Source organism: Phoenix dactylifera, chromosome 12, assembly GCF_051530095.1.
Source record: "Phoenix dactylifera cultivar Ajwa chromosome 12, Ajwa_hap1_PhDact_Kaust_v1.1, whole genome shotgun sequence".
NCBI classification, from domain to species: Eukaryota; Viridiplantae; Streptophyta; class Magnoliopsida; order Arecales; family Arecaceae; genus Phoenix; species Phoenix dactylifera.
The window spans coordinates 9,299,318-9,326,466 of record NC_143201.1 but is presented as its reverse complement, the minus strand read 5'-3'; the positions used below and the strand labels follow the sequence as shown (position 1 = coordinate 9,326,466).

The 27,149-nt window shown below is 37.6% G+C and overlaps 1 protein-coding gene across 5 annotated transcripts; it reads right to left on the bottom strand.

Moving 5' to 3' along the window:
- Positions 1-103: 103 nt before the first annotated feature.
- LOC103696354 (ankyrin repeat domain-containing protein 2B-like) lies at positions 104-27,149 on the bottom strand. 5 transcript variants are annotated; one of them, XM_008777952.6, is made up of 8 exons: positions 26,834-27,149; positions 24,507-24,655; positions 16,927-17,136; positions 16,665-16,813; positions 16,415-16,586; positions 3,963-4,055; positions 622-761; positions 104-548 (listed from the first exon to the last, which is right to left on the bottom strand). In XM_008777952.6, the coding sequence occupies exons 1-8, from the start codon at positions 26,850-26,852 to the stop codon at positions 449-451; spliced, it is 1,032 nt and encodes a 343-aa protein (XP_008776174.2). In that variant the 5' UTR covers positions 26,853-27,149; the 3' UTR covers positions 104-448. The 5 variants fall into 5 exon arrangements, with proteins under 5 accessions (XP_008776174.2, XP_088564389.1, XP_038985791.1 ...); XM_088708263.2 differs by lacking the exon at positions 24,507-24,655 and adding an exon at positions 23,560-23,674 and having other exon boundaries at positions 26,834-27,072; XM_039129863.3 differs by having other exon boundaries at positions 16,415-16,813; positions 26,834-27,123.

The window sequence follows — 27,149 nt, the reverse complement described above, 5'->3', positions numbered from 1 at the left end:
GTGAGATGCACATTAAAAATGCTAGCGTGCAGTTCAAAGATAAATTTACATGATACCTAGATTAATGTATGAATTATTCACCAAATGCAAATTACTTCACAAGTATTATAAGAGGATTCGTACCTCACATGCATCATCCTTTCACGTTCAGTTACATAAACTCAAGCACATACCAAAATAAGCTGACAAACTTGAAACAACACATTATTAAGCATGGCTCACTTCCCCCAGAAATGAATACTATTCAATACGACAGCACAGCATAAGATCACTAATGGAAGATCCATCCCCTGATCCATCAAAAGAGTTGATAATTTACTCACAGAAATGAAACTTGTTCGACTGACCCCAACTAACCACCCACAAAGAAGAGAAACAAACTAGGGGAGATGCCAAGACAGGCCGTTGCCCCCCCCCCCCCCCAAAACAAGATTTGAAGTATAACCCTTCATAGAAATGCATCCTTCTCGAGTAGTTTCAGCACCTCCTCCTGGTTATTCAGCTTGGCAACATCAATTGGTGTCTTCCCATCCAAATTTTGCAGGGTGCTGCACCAGATGAACTCGAAAGTAAACAATAATTATCAGGAAATGAAGGTAAGTACACTACTGTTTTACTTACACAGCTGCACCATGTTCCAATAGAAGAGCCACACACTCCTTGCGCCCATAACCAGCAGCATAATGAAGCGCCGTATTTTTATTTTTGTCCAGTGCATCCACTGTGGCTCCCCCCTCAAGCAACACCTGAGCGCACTTCACCTGAAATGCAAAAACCAAGTTTACAGGCACAATACTGCCCAAGAAAAAGAAAAGATGCGTGATAGTGTTTTCTAAACCAAAAAAAAAAAAAATCCTCCTGAGAATATGATTCTCCATTCTATGCTTCTATTTAGGACTAGTCCATCCTCTCCACAAGTTAAAAAAAAACTTCTGTTTGGGAGAAGCTGGCTTCCCTCCTAGACTTGCAGTTCTTTTGTATTGATATAGCAGCTTCCCCATCCCACTGCCCCACTTCAACGAAACTCTTCTCCTCTTTCTTAGTAGACCTAAAAGGGTTCCCTTCCTTTGCTCTTAAAAATGTGAATTGGATGCAAATAACTATGGTCCTGGTAAATTGGCTTTAAAGAAGCCAAAAGGGCACCAATAATTAAGTGACTCAAGATTTCAGATCTAAGATTGCAAGGTTCAATATAGATTAGAACTTGGAGAACTATACTGCTTTCTGATGAAGGGCATCAGTTAGGTTTTGAGCAATGAATTCAGTCGCATGGATCTTTTCACCTAAGAGAAATCTTTCTAAGCAACTACCGAAATACAACAGCCTCAGCGAGCTCACATGATGCAACTAATAGGTTCAGGAACAAAGACAACAAATATGAAGGGAAGAAAGTACAAAGTATCTACAATCGGAATTGCAATACTTTCTTCCTCAATGACAATTTGACTCATTCTGCAGATGGACAAGGAAAAAAAATCAACACCTAATACTCAGTTCATCTAGTGATTATTCTTTATCAATTATTAATAAGTTAAAAACCTTTGAAGCTCACCTAGTTGAGGATAGAGTCCACCATACCTTCAAGTGTACCACTTAGATTGACATTGCCTTCCTCTATTGGAGAAAATGAAAAAGAGAATCGACAGTTGGAAAAGCAAATTGTTGTCCTCCGGAGGTCGACTAACGCTTATTTAAAGTGTTAAAGTATTCCGATGCACATATCAATTTATCAAAAATGATATTGCCTCTTCTTACTGCCGTATTTATGTTAATGCACAGAGTAGTTTTTTCTTGAATTTGAGTGGGTTCTCCGCCGCCCTATATTCAGTCCTGGTATAGGGCAGTGGAGAATCTCAGATTTCCGCTCGGCTTTACAGATTTTTCTTTCGGCGGAACTCCGACATGTTTCCTAGGAGACCTCCGACACTTGCATCTTATTCTCCGACATTTTTAGATGTTTATTATTCAATCATAAATCAATCAAAAATGCTTAATTTTTACATTCTCCGACTCTTTTTTCGACAAAACCGCACCGGGGCCAGCGGAATGGGGCAACCCTCAAATTTGAACCCTCTAAGTGACAATGTTATTGTTCAATTGGCACGGGGAATGGAAACTCACCATTTACCATTGTTTATACCAGCTGAATTGGTTATATATAGTCCTCTTACTCTGCAATATTGCACCCGAAAGCCCAAAATTGGCTCAAAAAATATGCCCCATCCGTGAAACAAAAGGGGAATAAAAATTAAAAGCCTCGATGGATTGTCAACATGACCGATCTTCGAAAATGATGAATATCCTTTATTTGCCAATCCCTTTATTTTCAGTTCATTAATTCTGAGTTGGGACCACCTTGGAGGAAATTACACTGTTCTGCTTTTCCCTCACAAGATTGTGGCACATGCTTTTTAAAAAAGGAAAAAGATTAAAAACAATAAATAATAAACATTTTAGGAAGGGTTTGAATCCTTTACCTTGTGGTTAACAGCCAGAAACTGTGAGTGAGATGTAGCGCTCAAAACATGTGTGTGGGGGAATGCATGAATGTGCAACAGTGTAGTTTGGGAACCCAAAAATTGGATATGCACAAATGTGCTTCATGAACAGAGACACTGGGGGAGTTTTCTTTTAATATTAAAATAGATTATCTGATCCTAACTAACTCTTTCCTTTATGTATCCTTTCTTGATAATCCCATGATTTCACATAAATGCTTGTATAACCCATTCCTCCTGTGATCGATGAGGCGTATCTAGTTGAATCAACTAAGAGACACCAAAGATGGATAAACTTTGGATGATCCCTAAAACAGGAAATGATACCCTAACATTTTATGCATAATTTAAGTTACAAAGCACTATGTCATTACATTGCCTAGATATTAGAAGTGTTAGGTACACAAATGAGATGTTAACTTCACCACCCTCTTTGAGTGACACCAATACAGGTGAATAAATAGAATCACAGATGTAAAAACATAGATCAAATTTATTATTCAAAATCAATAGTCAAATAGTCAACATATAAAATTCCATCTATAACTAGCTGACCAACACTGTTCAAAGAAATCAACTGAGTGTATTGTCATTTATATGCCAGATTATTAAGTCATATAAGAAGCCTTGTCTCACACATGCATGCACGCACACACGCAAATCAAGGGACAGTCTCATATAAATCAACAGAGCATATTTAGATGCCAGATTATTGTCATAAATTAAGCCTTGTTTCATGCACACGCATGGGCTGACATGACTGCATGCACCTGCATGGACATATGCACACACTAATCAAGAGACAGATCTCATAGGAGTCCGCAGAGTGCGTTTCATTTATATGCCAGATTATTAAGTCATAGCAGAAGCTTCCTTTTACAGCATATATCCATGTGGATACGAAGACAAATGTAACTCATCAACAAAATTCCTCTATACCTTTAAGCCCAATATCGTGCATATGTTTTCGTAATCTAGTGGTTTCAAGATTTGGTTTTAGGGTTCCAATAATTCTTTCCTACAATTGTTCTTAATTCAGAAGAGTTAGAAGAATCTAAAAGTTAAAGGGAAGAACAAGCCTAGCAATGTGTCTGAAAATAATATGCCAGCAAGATAACGAATCTAACTGAGAACAATGATAACTCAAGCATGAAACATAAACAAAAGGGACATTACACCAAAATTAGAATCACTAATAAAAATGAGAACCAGGAACGGAAAAAAAAATCTAGGAAGAGTTATGCTACAGGCTCCCAAACCGGTTATCAAACTGGTTCCAAACAGATGCAGCAAGAGGATATTGATCAACTCATGGGGGATATGTGTTACTGACAGGAGGTTTGGCCATTCATAGGGCACCAGCAGATTGGCAGGCTGTCTGTAACTGGTTTGGACCCCATAGCTTTTTCCTTCTAGGAAGTACTAGTCTGATAAGGTAAAAAATATCAAGAATATCCATCATACCTCACCATAACCACATGCAAAATGCAAAGCTCTTCTTCCCTCGGAGTCTTCTTCATCCTTGTCTGCACCATTGTCCAAGGCTTTCTTCAAGCCCTATACAGGACACAAGTATATACTCAAGAATAATGCACAGAACAGAACACTAAAGCATATTTTAATTCATTAAAGATAAATGAGCCAGAAAATGAGCTGTGCCATTATGAGCTAAAATCCAATGTTAATTTAGAATAATAAAGGAAAATATAGAAAAAATAGCAGGACTTACAGATAAAAAGTAAGAACACAAATTTATGCATGTCAGATATGCATAAATATATCAGCAAACAGGCATAAACATTAATTTTTTCACAAAAAACCAAAGAAGACAGGATCAAAATAAATAAATGTAAAAAAAAAGCATTTACCCACATATAATTCCCAATAACTAACATAAATGATAATTTATATATACGATTGGCATGCTCCCCCAAAAATAAATAAATAAATAAAATTAAGAAAGAAGGGTTCATCATGACATAAACATCCAGGTGCAAGGAAAATACTTAATGGATCATTGCTTTTTCAATTGTGAAAAGTATATTGCCATAAACAATTGTTAGTGAAACATTTTTGCCCTTGTCATTGCTTGATGCAATGGACATTACCAATTTGTATGGAGATTGCATATTTTTGTCACCAAAGAACCAGAGAAAGACATAAGCTACATAGGTAATAAAGTGATATATCACAAAATCTGTAATAAAATTGAGTGGGATGCTCCCTCCTCCCCTAAATCATGAATTTTGACACCAAATAACAGAGACACATTGACATGAAGTTACCCATGGTTAAGAGAGAGGTCACCCAAGAAAAAAGCTGTAAAAAAAATTAAATGGATGCAACCTCCCTCCGTCCCCTAAATCATGCACTTTGGCACCAAAGAACTAGAGATACATAGACAGAGTTACATAGGGATAAGAAACATCACAAAATCCCTCCCTCCCTCCCTTTCTCCTCATGTACGACTGCTTGGGATAGAAACTTGTTGATAGGATTTGAGTCCAAAAACAGGAGAGGCTATCAAATTTGAGGGCTTGTTGGTGGTCATGATATACAACATTTACAATGTTATTTACTAGGAGATGGATTTAAGTTTCTCTGAAGCATAAATAACATGCTTACATTATGGCGCCAAAATGCATGACAGAATCTTTATGAACAACTTACATGATTTGCCGCATCTTTAGGCCAAAACTTCTTATTTCAAATAATGATTTAGAAGATCATGACTAACATATTTATTGCTAATGAAAACTTGAAGTAATTTATCCCCAATATGGATACAACCTTGGTTTTGCATGTTAGGCAATGCAGAATATGGCGGAGGGAAAATCAGTTCTTATTCTAGATGGGGGGTCGTGCATTTTGGCTCTAAAACATTGCAAATACGTAGAAGGAAAACAAGGAGAAGAGGTCAAAGAACTAAGAATTCACAGATAAATCAAGTTGATAGTATCCAAAATGTTGGGAATTGTGTCCCAAAGCCAATTTTTATTGTAAGAATAATGTATATGTTTTATTTAATGAATAATAAAATCTATTCTGGCATTCTTTTCATCACAAGTGTTGCATCTTCAAATAGGAACTCCTGTGTATTGTGATGAGTCCTTAGGACTAATTTAGTGGATAAAGGAGGTTTTATCATTTAGTCCTTAAATTGGTTCGCGACCGATTGACAAGCTATTAATTGGACAATAGCTATGTCAAGTATAGGTCGTTGTATGCCATTTAGTTGGTTGGTAAGGAGTGTGGAGACACTGGTATGGCATATAGGTGAGATGTAGGAGTACATCGTCGCTGAACAGTGACTCACCTGTTGAGCACTCCACTGTCAGGAGTTAGCTCACAAAGCATATGGGCATAAGTATCCCTTAGACCTGAGACTATCACGGTGACTTGCAAGCAACTCACTGTACTTTGGCACTGAACGATCTGAATTTCTAATTCAGATATTGAAAAGTTGCTGGGTGCAGTCAAGTACTCGCGAAGTCTGTGTATGAGTCAAGAAGGGATTGACCGCTCCAGATTATAGGAGTTGATGTTTCGCTGTGTTTCAATTTAGTAAAACCTTGTCCAGGGTAAACCAAGTGATTGGTCACTCGAATTTAATTAATTGAAATACAATATGGATGACCGAACCAAAGTGTGACAGTTCACTTTAGGTCATCTTGAGCATCGTTAGTCAAAAGGATGAATTATGCGGTAACCATATGAATGGGTTTTTGAATGTTGCTTTGCATATTCGACCTATTCGGACATCGAGTATCATTGCTAGATGGTCACCTCGATTAGTGCATGGAGTGGTTCATGTACTACCGGCTTAGTGTTCGAACCTATCGGAGTCACGCACATAAGTCAAGTTAAGTAGGAAGGACTTGATCCAATTTAATTGAGAATTAAATTATGGGTCATTTGAGATTTGGTTTTGTCTATGTTCAACTAGCACTGAACATGAGGTACATACTGAATTTCATGGATGTGTATTTAATTATGTCTGTATTCTGGCTTAATCAAGTTTCAATTAATGTAATTGAAATTGATTTGGACTCATTTGTTGAGTTTGTTTTTGAATTGGATTCAAATGAATGTAATTGGGCTTAATGATGATTTTATTAGAATTTATTCCATATTTATTCTAGTCCAAGTGTGACTCGGATTGATCTGAAAATTGAACTAATTGGAGTTCACATGAATCAGATTCATGTGGAATTTTTTCAGATCCAAAATCTTTCAAATTGGTCTTCAATTTGGTTTAGAACCAATAATGGACCCAAGCCCATTTGATTCAGCCCATTTGAATTAACCCATTTAAGAAAAGTCAAATTTGATTTGGAAATTTACTTGTTTGCCCCTCTATTTGAATGACACGTTTTTGGTTCTGGTTTCTTCCTCGGTCCAGTGGACCAATTTTTTTCTGCAAACCTTCTCCCGTGGACCGCGTTCTTCTTCTTCTTCCGAACACATCGAAGGCCGCTTGATCTTCCCTCTTTCGGCTACCATTTGAAGATCCGAAGAGACGTGTCTCTTCGGTTTTGAAACCTCTTTAATATAGGACTGATTTAATTGAAATCAAACGGTTCAAAAAATTCAATAAAATCATGAAACGTTTGGCGTTCACTCTTCCCTTTTGGCGTTTTCTCTTCCCTGGTTCAGCCTTGTCTTTGCCTATAAATAGGCTAGCTTTCTCTTCATTCTGAGCTAGAGATTTTATCTGGGGAGAGGGGAGATTCATGATCTTTTGAGTAGCCTGTAAAAGAGAGAAAAAGGAAACGGGAAGAAAGAGGAAAAGAAAGAAAAAGAAAAAGGGAAGAAAGAATTTTTGAAATTCTTTTCTTCCAGGGGTTTATTTGCAAAAGGGTTTTTGCACTATACAGACATCATCCTACCTTCCTGCATTTCTTGGCGTGCGTGTGAAGTAGAGGGTCCGTACATCCGGGCCTCGCATAGCACCAGATCCATCAGTACCAGATCCGGCACCAGATCTAGTTCCAGATCCAGTTCCCGATCCAGTACCAGATCTAGCATCCGATCCAGTATCTGATCCAGCACTTGGCCCTGTACCAGATTCTGTTCCTGAGTACCTTGACCATCTTCCGCTGCGGGATCGAGGTATGGTAAACATAATATAGTTATGTTATTTATTTATACCTGTTATAAATAAATAGATAAAATTTTAAAACTGATTTTCTGACCTGGCATCCAATTTTTATCGGATTTTGCGGGATATTTTTCCTTTAATTGGTATCAGAGCCAGGTTGGCCGATGGAATTGGCCTATAATATCTAGAATTATGCATGATTTAATTTTTAAATTTAGATTAGATCCAGATTTATTGATAAAATATCAATCTTGTGCTGAATTATAAGATTGTCCTGCTATAAGGTTAACCCCTTATAGTGAAAAGGTTGTCCTAGCACAAAATTGAGATTAATTTGTATCATAAAATAAATAGTTTATTTTTGTGAAATTATGCATAATTGATGTTTATGAAATTTCAGTTTTAAATTTATTATGACTACAAAGTTTAAATATAAATTGTTTATATTTGGAATAAATTGACACCTTGAATCCATGATCATAATACATTTAATAAAGAATTAAATGTTGAATTTAAAATTTAAAATTTGAATTTCAAATAAAGATTTAAAATTTAAAATTTGAAATTCGAATTAAAATTTAAATTTGAACATAGGTTTTGGGGCATGGGTTAGCACAATCAGATTAGTTGATTAGGTTAGACCTAATGTTAGAATTGAATTGGAATCAATAGTTGTATTAGACTAAATTCATTTTTCTAATTTGATCAAACTCAATAGTTTAGTTGATCATGTCCAAACACTTCAATTGGATCTGATTGTGGCTCAGTGGTCGAGCCTGAGTTCTCAATGACTATCTAAATCAACTTGACATACCATTTGGTGTCTAAGGCAAGTTGGATCTACGGTTATTAATTGGGGCTACCTCTTTCCTGGCCAACTCTGTTGGTGTCTAGGAAAGACGGTTAATGGCGGAACCCTCCCGTGATCTCTCTTACCTGGCCAATGTGGTCGTTCAAGCTTTGATTTAGATATCTTGAGACTTGGTACTCACCCATGTCAATAAGGAAATCAGTATGACTGATTTAGATGTCCATAGACCAATGAAATTCTATGTCCTCTATATGACTCAGTGCAGTCAGTGGGAGGATATAGAATTATCGGTCTCTCTAAAATCCTCTAAATTATTAGGTCCTTAAAATGATATAGTTATATAGATAACTAGGTCATAGCCTCCCATTAAAATGGATGATAATTGGTCCAGTATTTCAGTTGGACATGCAGGACGCTTCCGTCTGGTGTTCATCTGAATATTGGAATTATCCTTCATTATATGATAGCTCTTTGAGCTATCTGATTGTGATTAGGTTGGCCGAGCTTTCCTCGGGCCTGATCATACATTAGGTAGTGTCATCGAGTTAGTTCATTAATGGTTGGATCTGACCAGGATTTTCAGTGGAGGCCTCCGCCTACTGATTACCACCTGGGGCAAAATAAAATACTAGAAATTATTTAGAGAAATAATTGGTAATGTACCTACCCTTAGATGCATATGGGTTGGCCGAGCTTTCCTCGGGCCTGTATACAGTCCATGTGGATTCTAGTACCCGCTAAGGAATTAAAGTAATTCCTCGAATTAAAGGTAGAGGCTAAAAATTTGACTAAAATAGTGGGAGAAATCTTTAGACTGAAGTCCAAGTCTTTAGAATTAAAATAAATCATATACTAATTAGCTCTGGTTTTTTCCTTTCAGATATGGCTAACTCTTTGTCCCTCCGAACACTCTTAGACAACGATAAACTTAATGGACCTAACTTCGATAGCTGGTATCGGAAGTTGAAAATTGTATTAGAGCACGAGCGGATCCTATATGTGATATTGGATCTAGCACCTGAGGAACCTGCAGCAAATGCACCACGTGCAATCAGAGACGCTTATCAGAAGTGGCTTAATGATCGCACTACCGTACGCTGCATCATGAGGGCTTCGATGAATGACGAATTTAGTCGTAAATTCGAAGAAGCACAGCCTGTAGAAATATTTCAAATGTTGAAAGAGTCTTTCGGGACACCTGATGATGTCGAACGTCATAAGACCTCCTGTGCGATTTTCAATGCCCGCATGAGGGAAGGGGAATCAATCACAGAACATGTATTGTACATGGTCGAGAAAATTGATCTCCTGAGTAAATTTGGTTTTCCTCTGTACGAGCAATTGGGCAAGGATGCTATTTTGAACTCACTTCCCAAATCCTACCTGACCTTCCTTAGTCATTATAGAATGACTAAACCTGCAGTATCCTATCATGGATTGCTAGGTTTACTGCAGACCTATGAGAAGGATCACCAACTCTTTAAGGGGTCGGTGAATGTGGTGGGTGGAACTTCTGCAGGTCGTTCTTCCTTTAAGAAAGGAAAGAAAAAGAAGGTAAATAAAGTTCGTGCTAGGGCTTCTAAGCCCAAACAGACTATGAAGCAGAAATCTGATCAGAATAAGGCAGAATGCTTCTTCTGCAAGAAGCAGGGTCACTGGAAGCGGAACTGTCCGGCTTATTTAGCGTCCCTTGATCCAAACAGGCCAAAGAAGAAAATGCAGCAAACAGTTGCTGCACAAGGTAATTATATGATAACACCTTGTAATTTTTCTGTTTATGATTCTACTACCTGGGTATTGGATACCGGAAGTCCAATTAATATTTGCAATTCTTTGCAGGGACTTCAAGTAAGTAGAAGATTCAAGAACGGCGATCGATTCCTAAATGTTGGTGATGGAAGATCTGTTCCAGTCCTAGCTTTAGGAGTCATTGAGTTGTTTTTTGAGTCTGGAGTAGTTATGTTAGATGATTGTCACTTTTGTCCAGCATTCTTGATGAATGTCATCTCTGTAGGCTTTTTGGCCAAGAATGGTTATACCTTTTATATAAATGAAAGATTTTGTGATATCATTTTGAATGATACTAAAATTTTCAGTGGACAAATGAAATATGGCATTTATACTCTATCATTGCCTGTAAATGTAATGTACACATCTAATAAACACCCTAAATTAGATAAAGTCAATGAAACCTATTTATGGCATTGCCGGCTTGGTCATATAAACAAAAACAGGATAAACAGGTTAGCCCAATAAGGCATTTTAGAAATCAATGATTGTGAATCATTGCCAACTTGTGAATCCTGTCTTCTGGGTAAAATGACCAAGTCACCTTTTTCTGGAAAGGGTGAACGAGCCAGCGATGTTCTTGGCCTCATACATACTGATGTATGTGGACCTATGAACGTAAGTGCCAAAGGTGGTTATGCCTACTTCATAACCTTCACAGATGACCTATCCAGGTATGGGTATGTCTATCTGATGAAGCATAAGTCGGAATCATTTGAAATGTTCAAACAATTTCGTAATGAAGTAGAAAAACAGACTGGAAAGAGTATTAAGATCCTTCGGTCAGACCGAGGAGGAGAATACCTTTCCGGTGATTTCTTGACTTATCTAGAGGAGAATGGGATTCTCTCACAATGGATCCCTCCAGGAACACCTCAGCACAATGGTGTATCCGAAAGGAGGAATCGAACTCTGTTAGACATGGTTCGATCCATGATGGGGTTTACTAGTCTGCCTCTATCTTTTTGGGGTTATGCTTTAGAGTCTGCGTGTATAATACTAAATAAGGTTCCAAGTAAGTCTGTTGAGAAGACTCCATATGAGATATGGACTGGGCGTAAGCCGACACTTTCATACCTTAGGGTTTGGGGATGTCCGGCTTATGTTAAACGTTCTCAAACTGACAAACTGGGTCCTAGGTCCGATAAGTGTTATTTTGTAGGGTACCCCAAGCAAACTAGGGGTTATTACTTTTACCTTCCTAATGAACAAAAGGTGTTCGTAGGACTTAAGGCAACATTTTTGGAAAAGGAATTCCTTGGTGAAGGAATTGTTGCCTCTAAGGTTGAACTTAGTGAAGTTCAGCAGGTGGAAGATTTAACACAATCTACTGAACCCACAGAATCGGTTTTGATTAGATCAAACCCGGAGCCCAATGTAGAAGCACCATTAAGGCGATCCGGTAGAGTACCGCGTCAAGTGGATAGATACTACGGTTTCTTGGTCCATGACGCGGATCCTATTGAGCTCGATGAGAACAATGAGGATCCGATCACCTATATGGATGCTATGCAGAGGTCCGACTCTGAGTTGTGGCTTAATGCCATGATATCCGAAATGGAGTCCATGGAAATCAATAGTGTATGGACACTAGTTGATCCACCCGAAGGGATAAAACCCATAGGATGCAAATGGATCTTCAAAAGAAAGAGAGGCGCAGACAGAAAGGTGGAGACCTATAAAGCCCGTCTGGTTGCCAAGGAATATCGTCAACGTTATGGTATCGATTATGACGAAACTTTTTCCCCTGTGGCAATGCTAAAATCTATTCGGATCATGCTAGCTATAGCAGCATATACGGATTATGAAATCTGGCAAATGAATGTGAAAACAGCTTTTCTAAATGGAGAGCTGGAAGAAGAGGTGTATATGATACAACCTGAGGGTTTCACATCCATAGACGAGTCCAAAGTATGCAAGCTACAAAAGTCCATTTATGGACTTAAGCAAGCTTCTCGAAGTTGGAACATACGTTTCGATAAAACTATCAAAACATATGGCTTCGTTAAGAACGAAGAAGAACCTTGTGTCTACAAGTGGGTTAACGGTTCAGTGATCACATTTCTTGTGTTGTATGTGGATGACATTCTCTTAATTGGAAATAACATTCCTGCATTACAAAATGTGAAACTCTGGCTGTCATCACAGTTCTCCATGAAGGATCTGGGAGAAGCATCCTACATGCTAGGGATGAAAATCTATAGAGATAGATCTAAGAGGTTGCTTGGATTGTCCCAATCCACGCACATCGACACTATGTTGAAGCGGTTCAACATGGAGCATTCCAAAAAGGGCTATCTTCCGATAGGCCAAGGAATTTCTCTCTCTAAGAAAGATTGTCCGACAACTTCCGAAGAAAGAGAGCGTATGAGTAGAATCCCATATGCTTCTGCAGTAGATTCTATTATGTACGCCATGACATGTACAAGACCGGATGTTGCTTACTCACTAGCAGTAGCGAGTAGGTATCAATCTGATCCGGATGAGAACCATTGGAAGGTGGTGAAAACCATCCTTAAGTATTTAAGAAATACTAAGGACCAATGGTTAATCTATGGAGAATCTGACTTAAAACTTGTGGGGTTTACAGACTCTAGTTTTCAGTCAGACCATGATGACAGTAAGAGTATATCAGAATTTGTGTTTACCCTGAATGGAGGAGCAGTCTGCTGGAAAAGTTCCAAGCAACATTCAGTAGCCGATTCTGTATGCGAAGCAGAGTATGTTGCTGCATCAGATGCGGCAAAGGAAGCTGTTTAGATCAAGAAGTTTGTAAATCAACTTGGTGTTGCTCCCTCAATCAACGGTCCAGTTCTTTTGTATTGTGACAATACTGGAGCCATTGCACAAGCAAAGGAGCCTAAGTCCCACCATAGAACCAAGCACATTCTGCGTCGCTACCACCTTGTACGAGAAATCGTGGAACGAGGTGACGTCAATCTTCAAAAGATCGATGGAAAGGAGAACCTAGCTGACCCATTCACTAAAGCCCTTTCTGTAAAGGAGTTCGATTACCACAAATCGAAGATGGATATTAGATACTGTACAAATTGGCTTTAGTTCAAGTGGGAGTTGTTGGGAATTGTGTCCCAAAGCCAATTTTTATTGTAAGAATAATGTATATGTTTTATTTAATGAATAATAAAATCTATTCTGGCATTCTTTTCATCACAAGTGTTGCATCTTCAAATAGGAACTCCTGTGTATTGTGATGAAATCCTTAGGACTAATTTAGTGGATAAAGGAGGTTTTATCATTTAGTCCTTAAATTGGTTCGCGACCGATTGACAAGCTATTAATTGGACAATAGCTATGTCAAGTATAGGTCGTTGTATGCCATTTAGTTGGTTGTCCTCTTAACCAAGGAGTGTGGAGACACTGGTATGGCATATAGGTGAGATGTAGGAGTACATCGTCGCTGAACAGTGACTCACCTGTTGAGCACTCCACTGTCAGGAGTTAGCTCACAAAGCATATGGGCATAAGTATCCCTTAGACCTGAGACTATCACGGTGACTTGCAAGCAACTCACTGTACTTTGGCACTGAACGATCTGAATTTCTAATTCAGATATTGAAAAGTTGCTGGGTGCAGTCAAGTACTCGCGAAGTCTGTGTATGAGTCAAGAAGGGATTGACCGCTCCAGATTATAGGAGTTGATGTTTCGCTGTGTTTCAATTTAGTAAAACCTTGGCCAGGGTAAACCAAGTGATTGGTCATTCGAATTTAATTAATTGAAATACAATATGGATGACCGGACCAAAGTGTGACAGTTCACTTTAGGTCATCTTGAGCATCGTTGGTCAAAAGGATGAATTATGCGGTAACCATATGAATGGGTTTTTGAATGTTGCTTTGCATATTCGACCTATCCGGACATCGGGTATCATTGCTAAATGGTCACCTCGATTAGTGCATGGAGTGGTTCATGTACTACCGGCTTAGTGTTCGAACCTATCGGAGTCACGTACATAAGTCAAGTTAAGTAGGAAGGACTTGATCCAATTTAATTGAGAATTAAATTGTGGGTCATTTGAGATTTGGTTTTGTCTATGTTCAGCTAGCACTGAACATGAGGTACATACTGAATTTCATGGATGTGTATTTAATTATGTCTGTATTCTGGCTTAATCAAGTTTCAATTAATGTAATTGAAATTGATTTGGACTCATTTGTTGAGTTTGTTTTTGAATTGGATTCAAATGAATGTAATTGGGCTTAATGATGATTTTATTAGAATTTATTCTATATTTATTCTAGTCCAAGTGTGACTCGGATTGATCTGAAAATTGAACTAATTGGAGTTCACATGAATCAGATTCATGTGGAATTTTTTCGGATCCAAAATCTTTCAAATTGGTCTTCAATTTGGTTTAGAACCAATAATAGACCCAAGCCCATTTGATTCAGCCCATTTGAATTAACCCATTTAAGAAAAGTCAAATTTGATTTGGAAATTTACTTGTTTGCCCCTCTATTTGAATGACACGTTTTTGGTTCTGGTTTCTTCCTCGGTCCAGTGGACCAATTTTTTTCTGCAAACCTTCTCCCGTGGACCGCGTTCTTCTTCTTCCGAACACATCGAAGGCCGCTTGATCTTCCCTCTTTCGGCTACCATTTGAAGATCCGAAGAGACGTGTCTCTTCGGTTTTGAAACCTCTTTAATATAAGACTGATTTAATTGAAATCAAACGGTTCAAAAAATTCAATAAAATCATGAAACGTTTGGCGTTTACTCTTCCCTTTTGGCGTTTTCTCTTCCCTGGTTCAGCCTTGTCTTTGCCTATAAATAGGCTAGCTTTCTCTTCATTCTGAGCTAGAGATTTTATCTGGGGAGAGGGGAGATTCATGATCTTTTGAGTAGCCCGTAAAAGAGAGAAAAAGGAAACGAAAAGAAAGAGGAAAAGAAAGAAAAAGAAAAAGGGAAGAAAGAATTTTTGAAATTCTTTTCTTCCAGGGGTTTATTTGCAAAAGGGTTTTTGCACTATACAGACATCATCCTACCTTCCTGCATTTCTTGGCGTGCGTGTGAAGTAGAGGGTCCGTACATCCGGGCCTCGCATAGCACCAGATCCATCAGTACCAGATCCGGCACCAGATCCAGTTCCAGATCCAGTTCCCGATCCAGTACCAGATCTAGCATCCGATCCAGTATCTGATCCAGCACTTGGCCCTGTACCAGATTCTGTTCCTGAGTACCTTGACCATCTTCCGCTGCGGGATCGAGGTATGGTAAACATAATATAGTTATGTTATTTATTTATACCTGTTATAAATAAATAGATAAAATTTTAAAACTGATTTTCTGACCTGGCATCCGATTTTATCGGATTTTGCGGGATATTTTTCCTTTACAAAAGGAATCCAACATTCTGGTACTAACTTTACAATGTTTGATAGAAAAATTTAGTTGAGACCAAACCTCTATCTGCCAAAATTCAACGTATTCCTATGCGTGCCAGCTTGATACGTCATTATTTTACAAGCTTTTAACTAGTGTCTTCCAATGTTACCAAAGATGCTCCGGGCCCTCGCCTAGGCACTTAAGCCCTGGCGTGGAAGTTCCTGAGCTCCTCAATAGTTCCAAGTAGAGGCGAGTTTACCAAGGCAATGCAGCTGCCTAGGACAAAGCAGGAGCCTTTGGGCAACTGTCTCCCCAATGTTCAACAATATTCTAACTACCCATACTTTCTTATTCTTTTCGAGCTTTATTTTTTGGGTTATTTTGGTCTATTGGAGTCCTTATAAATAAATGGCAAATCTAGGATGTTCAATGATTTACATTGTGTTATATTTTGTTAAAAAAAATCAAACATATTTTGAGAAGTGGTATCTTGCTATCACGATTGAATTTTGAAACTACTAAAAAATGTCTAGTGGTTTATTTTTGCTGACTTTTGTATAAAAACATGATATGGGAAGTGGTACCTTGTGGTGCTGTTTTAAAAGATGTGAAACACAATATTTTATATGCAAGACAATTATGCGTTTTGATGTTAAAACTTAATTTTCTAACGCTTGCATTGTTTTAAGATACATATATTATCTATCAGTAATACATTTATTGAACCTTTTTAAAAATTGCACCTTGCTTTCTTCAGGGGGGCACCTTTTTGGTGCCTAGCATCTCAGGAAATATAGGGGGCCTATCAACCTTGGTGTCTTCTAAATTTAGAAAGACCATACAACTTAAAAGAAAACCGAATTTTCAAATACCTCGACATCACCAATACTGGCCATATGATGGACAACAGATTCATCTTCATATCCACCTTCTTCTTCTGCTTCTTCAGGTCCAGAAAGCTCAGTAGAAGTTGCAGCCTCTCCTGAAGATCCAATGCCCATTGCTTGACCAAGCTTTTGAAGAACTTCAGGGTCATTCCAATACCTGTTCCAAACAAATACTAATGAAAATTTTGTAAACATATTTCCAGGAAAATTTGCAGTGGTTCTTAGCATATGATACTTCATCATTGCAGTGGGACCTCCATTCTCAATCTCATCAAGAATTGGCTTCAATGTTGGGTCATCCTTAACGTGTGCTAGTCGTTCTTCAAGTTGTTCTTTTTGAGATGGATTAGTCAAATTATCAAGCATGGAGGCCATAGCAGGCTCCTGTTAGTATACAGGAACGAGTCAAAACCACTTGACCAAAGGCATGCTTCAAACAACAAAATTTGGAAGGACTATGCATATTACAAATACAATATCGGAAAATATCATTTTACCTGCATTAAAGCATTTCCAAGCCGCTCAGCCATTGTTATGAACTGAGGATTTTGCATAACCTGTTGCATGGTTGAAATATATTGTTGCGGATCCAACTGAGGAAGACCATCTTGCCCTGCACCTTGGACACTTTTTTGAAGTTGTTCGGCCATCTGATTAAAAACAGGATCCTTTGCTATTTGTTCTGCCATGTCTTTTATAGTTGGGTCCTACATTCATTATAAGCAAGTTAATATGGAGGCTTTGAAGTTGGTTGTATTAGAATCAAATAAAATTATCAGTCAAATTTTAGTAGCAAGAGACTGCGAAAATAGTGCATGTAAAGATTATTCAGAGGAATTATCTCACATTCCCTTCTCATAAGTTGTCACAAGATGCCTAGTCAATTTACCACCATGCCTATGACTATTAATTAGACATAATATGTACCATCTATTATTTTATTCATTTAAGTTAGATGGGTGAAATTGCATGATGCTGTAATTTTTTATGTTGCAATCTGTATGACTGAGTAGTAGCATAAAGTCAGAATAAATACCACACCTCATGGAAGATCATAAGTGGTGATAAACAGAGCCGATTGTATGATTATTTAAGTGCATGATCGAGCAAAGAGAATGAGTAAAAACAAGTTGAAATGTCTTACTAGTCACCTCCCTTCTAAATCAATGACAAGTATGCACATGGTTCTTGAGTAAGGCTAAAATGGTGAAAATATCATGATTAGTAATATAAATAGGATCCATCAAAATTGTATAATACGTCGAACAATTTAATTTCCAACTAAAATACACTAAAAAATGCCAAACCAATTTTAAATAGATGTGGAGGCCAGGTTACAAATGATGATTCAGGGTTCCAACACCATATAAGTTGCTTTTTACCATTTTCATCGAAGCCTTATCTTTTGTATGGACATTATTGGGTTCATATTAGCTCAATAACTTACTCCATTCCTAGTCACTATCGGGCCCACAAAAGCTTAAAGGAAAAATAACCTATGAATAAAAGCTTAGCCATCAAATGATAGTCCTCCGATTAAGAATGAAAGAAAGTAGTGAAAAAATAAACTGCAACCCTTTCCCTCTCAAAAAATGCAACCTAAATCCTACTCAGCTAGAAAAAACACTTTTACCCATTGCTTTTATATCCTATATTTCTCCATTCAACTCTGCTTATGCTTCGTACATACCTGGTCCCAAGCCCAAATAAACGAGCATTGTAGTAGGTTAACGGCTAATATAAAATTATAGTCACATCATATGAAGATGATTCCTGAGGAAACCGTTGGAGTGTTCCCTACTAGTGGCACACTACATCAAACCTCAAGGTGTACTGAAACGTGGGCAAGGGTTAACTAGGGTATTCCCATAAGACGTGCCATATCGATGCTCGAATGTGGTGAGAAGTAGGTAGACAGATGTGAGGTAAAAAAGTTAGTCCATAAATGTAAGATATATTTAGCAACTTGGAATATAGGATTGATGACAAAGAAATTGAAGAAATGCACAATAGCTAGGAGGAGACTTAACATAGTTTGCCTGCAAGAGACTTAGACAAGAGAAAAAGCAAAGAAAGTTGGTAAAACATGTTATATACACATAAAAAAGGTTCGCAGTCTCAGTACCAAACCCCATACTAATACCATTCTATTTCAGTGTTAGTATGTGGTACGGCATGATAAGGTTCAACATCTCGAGTGTCGGTGCATGGGCCGATACAATATACCGATTTGGTACCAGTACGGTGCGATACCAACCGGTATAACAAATATTACTTATAGGGAAAGATAGAAATAAACATAAAGAACTATTGTAGACAAGAGTTCAAAAGATGACATTTAAATATTAAGAGAGTAGCAGATAATATAATCTTCATAAAATCGGGGTTAGAAGATGAGTCTATTAACATCATTAATGCTAATACTCCTCAAGTAGGATTAGACAATACTACAAGGCAACCACTTTTAGAAGAAAATAGACTGACTAATTCAAAAGATTCCTAGTGGAAAAAAGTTATTTATCGAAAGAGATATGAATGGGCACGTGGGGAAATATAGTGTAGGTTTTGAAAAAGTGCATGATAATTATAGTTTCGGAGATAGAAACGAGAAAGGAGATGCCATCTTAGAGATCATGATGGCATATGGCCTAGTAGTAGCTAAAACATGCTTTAGAAAGAACTCTCATTTGATAAAATTTAAAAGTGCACATCACTAGTCAAATTGATCGAGTTTTGTGTAAAGATTGTAAGGTTATACCAAATGAGAGTTTAACCACCCAGAATAGATTGGTGGTTTTAGATATACACATTAAAAAATGAAAAAGAATGACAAAAGAAAAGAGGAACCAAGGACTAGATGGTGGAATTTGCAAGGAGAGATAATTTTTAAGGATACAATGTAGAAGAAAGTTAAATGAAATCCAGATGTGGAAATCAATATCATGTGGGAAGAGATGGCTAAGAACATTAGGAAAATGGTTACCAAGGTATTAAAAGAACCAAAGGAAAAGAAGCTATCTAGTAAGAAAACTTGATGATGGAACAAGAAAATTCAATTGGCGGATAAGGTTAAAGAGAATGATATAGAAAACTACCCAAATGTAGAGAAGTGTGTAAAAGCTATAAGGTGACTAAGAAGTAAGTTAAGAAGATGGTACAAGAGATTAGATTCAAGGCACATACAAAGATATCCCAAGTTAGAATCTAGGGATGGGGAGAAAGATATCCAGAAAATTGTAAGACTAAGAGAAAGAAGAACTAGAGACATGACAAGGATTAAATGCATCAAAGATGAAGATCAAAAAGTTATTACTAAGAAGCGCGAGATCAAAGAAGATGTAGAAGTTATTTGATAAGCTAGTCAATGAAAGTCATAGATGATTTAGAATGTCTTACAAGTTCCATTGAGGATAAAAATGTTAAGTATATATGTAAAATTAAAGTATCTATGATAAAGAAGGCTATGAAAACGATAAAATAGAAAAAGTGGTTGGACCCGATAGAATCCATATTAAGATTTGAAAGTATTTAGGTGATATAAGAGTAACGTGATAGACTAATTTGTCTAATAAAATTTTATAGGCCAACAAGATGCCTGACGAATAGAAGAAGAGCACTACAATACCGATTTATAAGAATAAAGACTAAATTCAAAATTATTCTAAATATTGTCATATTAAATTCATAAGTCACACTATGAAACTTTAAGATGTGACACAAAGATATCAGAGGACTAATTTGATTTTAGGCTACAAATGTCGACCATTGAAGTTATTTTTCTCCTTCAAACGTAAATAGAGAAGTATAGAAAAAACAGACAAGATATTCATACGATATTTATTGATTTAGAGAAGGCATATGATAGAATCTCTAGAAGAGTCACATAGTAAGTATTAAACAAGAAAGAATTTTCATTAGATATATTAATGTGATTAAAGACATGTATGATAAAGTGGTTACTGTGTGAAAACTATTAGAAGTAATACCAGTGAGTTTCCAATCACAATAGATTTATACAAAAGATCTGCTCTAAATCCTTTCCTTTTTGCACTAATTTTTAATGAGTTTACAAGGCATATTCAGAAGATATTCCTTGGTGTATGCTATTTGCAATTGATAAAATCTTAGTGGAAGAAACTAAGGTTAGGATTGACCATATGTTGAAATTATGAATAAGTGCATTAAAATCTAATAGTTTTAGGTTAAGTAGGACCAAGACAGAATCCACAGAATGCAATTTTAGTAAAATTAGAAATACAGATAAAGGTAGAGTGAAAACTAGGTATTATGAAGTTCCCAAAAGTGATTGTTTTTGGTATGTAGCATTTGATTATTCAAAAGGGGATAATGAAGACGATGTTATCCACAAGTGCAACAAAGATATTATAGTTGCACTTTTGGAGGAGTGCAGTTAAGATATTATGTAATCATAATATCAACGAAGTGGAAAGAAAAATTTTATACAAGAACCATACGACCAGCTATACCTTATTATCCAAAATGTTGGACCAAAGAACGTTGTACCGCCCGGTTCGGGGCATAGCAAACCATCCAAGGGCGGACCGGCATAGTTCCATCCCTTGATTCGAAAAATTGACAACGGGGGAGGAAAAGGGATTCGATAAATTGACAACAGAGGGGGAAAAGGAGGAGAGGAAAAGAGAGAGGGAGCGATGGACAAGGATTGGGAGAGAGGGAGGAGAGGAAGAGAGAGGAGGAAAGAAAGAGAGGCCAAGAGAGGGCTCAAAAGCCATCATCTCATCCTCCATCCACCGTCTACAAGAGATCACCCCTGTTTCGAACGAAATAGGGGCATGCCCTCAATTTTTTGTGAAATTAAAGCCATTTGCCAACTTCAGTTGTAAATTCGTAAAAAAAAATAAATAGGGCACTCCCTTATTTCATTCAAAACGAGGGCAACCGCTTATATATGGCGGACAGAGGATGAGATGAGAGCCTTCGAGCACTCTCTCCCCCTCTCCCTCTCTATTTCTCTCCCTCCCTCTTTCTTTTTCCCTCGTTCTCCCTCCCCCACCCTCTCTAGTTCTCCCTTTGTCAGTACAACCCAGAACACACAGCACGATACCATACCGTCAAGCAATCGATATGAATCCCAATTCTAGTACAATCAACCTTGTATTGGACAGCTAGAAAACAACATGTGCACAAGATGAATATAGGCGAAATGAGAATGTTGAGATGGATATATGGTAATACATAAAAAAATAGAATAAAAAATGAAATTATTCATAAAAAGGTGGAGGTAGTACCAATTAAGAACAAGTAGAGAGAATGATCACTTAAACGGTTTAGACATGCACAACATAGAAGTAGAAATGTACTAGTATCAAAAGAATTGATATGCTTAGAAGGAAAAAAAGAGAGATTGAAAATCATACAGAAGGAAGTAGCAAGAAAGAACTTAATATCTCAACATATTACAAAAAGTATGACCCTAAATCAAGCAAAATGGAGGAAAAGGATTCACATAGCCGACCCTAACAAGTTTAGGATTAAGGCTTAGTTAAGTATTTCTCCATCCCCCCCCCCCCCCATCTCACTTTTTTAATCTTTTCCCTTTTCCTACTTAACCTCCACTTTCTTCTCTTCCCACCCACCCTCCGTTAGACTACATCTTTGGTGAAATATGCGAAGGTTGGTTGTTCTAAATTGAGTTTGAAAAATTCAATCTATAAAAAAAAAAAAAGATCCAAGAAATATACACTTGTTTATAGTTTTACTATTTCGAACTAAAGGGCTGAAATTGTCAAAGCCTTTAAATTATACTAAAACCAACTAAAATGCTAAGAGATTCATGTTACACATCAAGTACGAAATATTCTTCAATTATTTGATATATTTAATCATCTGACACCATTACATGCATACATAAAGAGTAAATGCACAAAAATAAAAATGCACACAATTTCAAGCTTGATAAAAAGGGCATCCCAATGCACGAGACTCCCCCCACTATGGGCTTCAGGGAGGGTCAATGGACATAGCCTTATCCCCATGTACAGAGAGGTTGTTTTTTGTTTCAAACCCCTAACACCTAGGTCATACTAGAAAAACTTTACCATTGCACCAAGGCTAGTGTTCTTAACTAAAAGCTTGATGTGTATTTATTATGCTTCAAAATTAGACTACAATTAGATATAGCTCAACAATTTGTTCATAATATTTGAGCTTATTTTTCAAAATTCAAGTTCGAGTCTTATAAATGATCTTGATAAAGTTGGAAACTCGATCTCCTCGACGTAGATTTCTCTTTATTCTTCTAACAATATCGATCAAAAACTCCAAAAAGAATTCTTTTATGTAAGAAGATGATAATTTTCTCTTAAATTTCATGAGGTTAAACTCCTATCTACTTCTAATCAGGTTCAAAGTTTTGCCCAAAACCCCAAAACCAAAACCTTTAAGCTTCACTCAGAATCAATGACAAACTAGTGCTATTAGGATGAATCTTAACCTACAAGGCCATATTTATTGTACCCAAGAATTGTCGATGCCAACATCAATCAATTATTGATTTCTGTCTTGGAAGGATTTCATTTAGATCAAGCTTTGATCTTCGAGTTTACAAAATAAGTTATAAAGCACTCCAACTAGGGTCGGCGGAGCCGGTACCAAGCACCGTACCGATTGCCCGGCAGCACGAGTCGGTGCGGGCCTGCATCATACCGTGTCGGGCCTGTACCGACAGAGTAGAAGAGACAGAGGAGAGAAAGAATGAGAGAGAAAAAGAGAGAGAGAAGGGGGGGCGAGGAAGCCGATGAAGAGCCAGCAGAGGGTCGGGGAGCCGCCAAGCGAAGGAGGCGGAGGCCGGAGAGCTGTCGGAAAGCCGCAGAAGAAGGGCTCCGCTCTGGTCCCCTATTTCGAATGAAATAGGGGCCAGAGGGGGCCCTTTTATTTTTGATATTTTTAAGTAAAAGTCGGCATACCAAAAATCTCCAAAAATAAAAGGGGCCCCTTCGGTCCCTGTTTCAAATGAAACAGAAAACCAGAGCAAGCCCCTCTTATGCGGCTCCCTCCTTCACGCAACGGCTCCCCGGCCTCTGCCAACCGGTCTCGACCTTCCTCTCCCTCTTCCTCCCCCGCTTTCTTTTTTCCACTTTTTCCTTCACCTTCTTCCCCTCCAGCGCCGGTCTCGTTTTCGTCGTCGGAACTGTTCCAATCCACAGCCGGTACAACTCGGGACGCCCCAAACCGGGCAGCTCAGGACGGTTCCGCCGACTTTGACTGCAACATTACATGCAAAGAGATTTAGAGAAAAATAAAATTTCTAACAAATAATTGGCTATTCTAAAACCCACATATACATAGGCATTTATGTTTTCTATTTAAAATAATTCTTAGTGTCTCCTCACACTAATAAAATGATATCAAACTGCATGGGTTACCTAGTTCCATAGTATTTGATAAAGATGTTAAGTTTGTTAGTTACTTTTGGAAGACACTTTGGAAATTGTGTGGTACTAATTTGATTTTTTCCCCTCCATTCTACCCCCAAACTGATGATTAGAATGAAGCACTTAATTGCAGTTTGAGTTGCCCTGCTCCCAACTCTCTCTCTCTCTCTCTCTTGTTGCGATCACTTTCAGTCCTTCCCTTTTTACCAACGATTGCTGTCCCTGACTTCTCCTCTTCTGCGCTCTCCCATCTCGATGCCCCCTCCAAATTGCCATCCTACGTCAGACCACCTCTTTTTTTCCCTTATGGACCTCAACTACTTTCCTCCACTTCTATTTTCTCACCCAATTTACTATCCATATTAGTCACATGCCCTACTGAAATTAAATGAATATAGCAACTGAAAAGGAAGTGTTCACATTACACCTAATTACTTCATATATTTTTTTATTACTAATTTCAGTAAAACATCTAGACATCTAAACTAGGATCTGATCAAGAACATGTATATGGCAAATAAATTGCCATTATGCCCCAACAAGGAAGAAAGATATAGCTGACTGTATAAAACTTTCATCACTAAACATTATTTGACATATCAGACTAAGTAGTCTAATGAGAATTAGTCCAACCAAAAGTTTGTTTAGTAAGATATAATTACATTAAGCAGATTACTCATAGAAGAGAAGTCAAAAGGATTTGTGGGGAACCCAGTAGTTGGTATTGAAGCAGTCCTATGTCCTGACTGTTGCTGGGCAGATGATGCTTCAGTTTTGGAGCTTTTGTTTTCGCATGAACTAGATTTGTCATCTGGAAGAAGTATCACATTGGAAAAGTTAAAATCATTTACCAAACATTCTACTTCATGATACAAAATCAAGTGATCTGTCCATAACAATTAACAAATTTTATCAAACTCTTCAAACTATATGACTTATCCACAGCAAGGATAAGGACCTTTCTTCATTTTCTTTTTTTTCTTTTTTCACTTAGAGAAGTGTATTGTGTCAAATAGAATTCAAAGACAAAGTTACAAGAAAGAATATAAGAGGCAAAGGAGACAATCAACAATGAAGTAAGAAAAGAATAACTCAAAATGGAGAAGAAAAAATCTCAGCAAACAAGTTTTGGTATATACAAGAAAACATTTTATTAGAATTTAAAATTTACTAAGACAGGAACAAATTGAGATAATTCAACAATGACATTGTTTAGGAAAGTCTACCCAAAGGCTTGTTGTTTCATCTTTGCCCTTTCTTCTTGGTTGAAGAGCGTTGCAGAAACAAGATTGTACCAAACAACAACCAACGAGCCTCAAATAAAAGTACATAGTTCCCACAACCAACTAGCAATTCCAAAAGGCTAAGTTAATCCATAAGTTTTGTAAGGTGCATGACAAAATAGAGAGGCCAGGTTACTGATTACAGCAAACTAGGTAAAGCCAAAATTAGCACACATGGACCTCCGAACTTTGTGAGCACATTTTTGATACCCAGCTCCTATCTGATTCTGCACTGCCCAAATTATAAATTGCAGCACTGGTGCAATACTCCATCTCTCTTATCCACATCTTGCAGGTGGTTCTCCAAATTCCTAACAACAACAGGTAAAGTTTGGGGTTGTCTTGGGGTTCACTGTAAAATTATGTTGTATACTAATGATAACCAAAGAGTGCCAAAACCTATCAGGTGAATGTCAGCGCCTAGGTTTCAGATTCAAGTAAAACATGTTCTCTAAATGAAACGTATGGAGCAAAACAGCAAAACTTGGCCCATCAAAGTTCCAAATATTTCACTTCAAGCTTTGAACCATAAATTCTTTCTCCATAACTAACTCCAAAATATCTCCCTCTGCTCTACCAAAATGCTTTTCCCCATAACTTGAATCAGATTAAGCATCAAACAATATTCATCTGGACCAGCAAAACAGCCGACTAGTTCGCTGCTTCCTATAATCTCCAACGCATAATTTATGCAAAACATTGTTTAAAAGATAGCCAACCAAACAGCCTGCATATGCTGGGGCACCTAGGCATCATATTAAAATTTCGCATCATATTTGACTATCAAGGATGAGATTGACTTATAAATTATTATTTGACGTTGCCAAGTTGATACCTACTGCTCAATTAATGCATCTTACTTGATGCATTAATTTTCAATTGTTGGATTATAACTATTTCTTTCAAATTTCTCCTTAGATTTATTTGTGCTATTTTAGAATTTATCCTTTTAAGCTTTTCATTAAAAATATACCTGAATTTATTGATTGTAACTTATTACCTAGGGGCCATGTTGACCTCTACCTACTAGGCAGCCCTTTGTTACCCGTATGGCACCATAAATTGTGTCCTTTATACTTCCTAAACTAAATAACACAGGCAAGGATTATGGAATATCGCCGACCATGTCTAATAAAAGACATATGAAGAGAATGGCATTACAGCATGGAGCTATTTTCCAAAGCACCAGATGAGACTAGAATTCAATTATGAAAACGCCTGTGGGCTCAAACACATAACCTATCTTGACTATAAACTTGAACACTCGGTCCCTTTATCATCTTCCAGTCAGATGCAGTCTTGTCTGCAAGGAAAATCACCAGTCTCTGACTCTCACTGCCACTTGATTAAGCTACTCATGCAATGCATATTTCTTTTTGTTTTTTATCCATAACATACGATTTCATCTTTAAGTTTAATTTTGATGGTCTACGCTTCAAGAAAACGATAAAATCTCCATGCCCCATAAATCGTGAATTATTAGCTCTCAAAATGAGGAATATAAATTTAAAAACAACAATTATAAAGAGAGAGAGAAAAAAAAAGCAAAACAGACAAAAGAGAGTAACTTCGTAGACCTAATCTAGGTACCATCGAGTAAACCGACGGAGAAAATCAATAAAAATTCCTCAATTCCCATAAAAAATAAGAGGAAAAAGAAAACGAAAGCATTCGCTAGAGGAAATGGCTGGGGTTTTGCACAAAACCTTGATTTCCCGAAGACATGATGGCAATTGCCGCCTTTGTACAGCGCAAAAGTGGACTGGATTCGTGGGAAGGAAGGGAGGAGGCCAAGGAAAGGGCGGTTCACCACCAGATCTTCTAGAACCAAAGCCCCGATAGCGCCCACGCGGAGGAGACGAAGGAAACCCTCGGGAATTATTATACGAGTGGAGGGGGGATTTCTTGGGGTGTGGTTTTGGACGATGCGGCGGAACTGGACCTCGTCTCTAGGGTGGGTTGCGAATATTTGCCTCGCGTCCACGATGCCTTGCGTGCGCTCGTTGGCGTTCGCATGTGGAT

Excerpts from the sequence above, each read along its gene's own strand:
- LOC103696354 (XM_039129863.3), bottom strand. Across the intron at positions 16,814-16,926 it reads TTGGAAATGCTTTAATGCAG|GAGCCTGCTATGGCCTCCAT; the intron begins GTAAAATGATAT and ends GTATACTAACAG. Across the intron at positions 549-621 it reads TTGGAACATGGTGCAGCTGT|CACCCTGCAAAATTTGGATG; the intron begins GTAAGTAAAACA and ends CATCTGGTGCAG.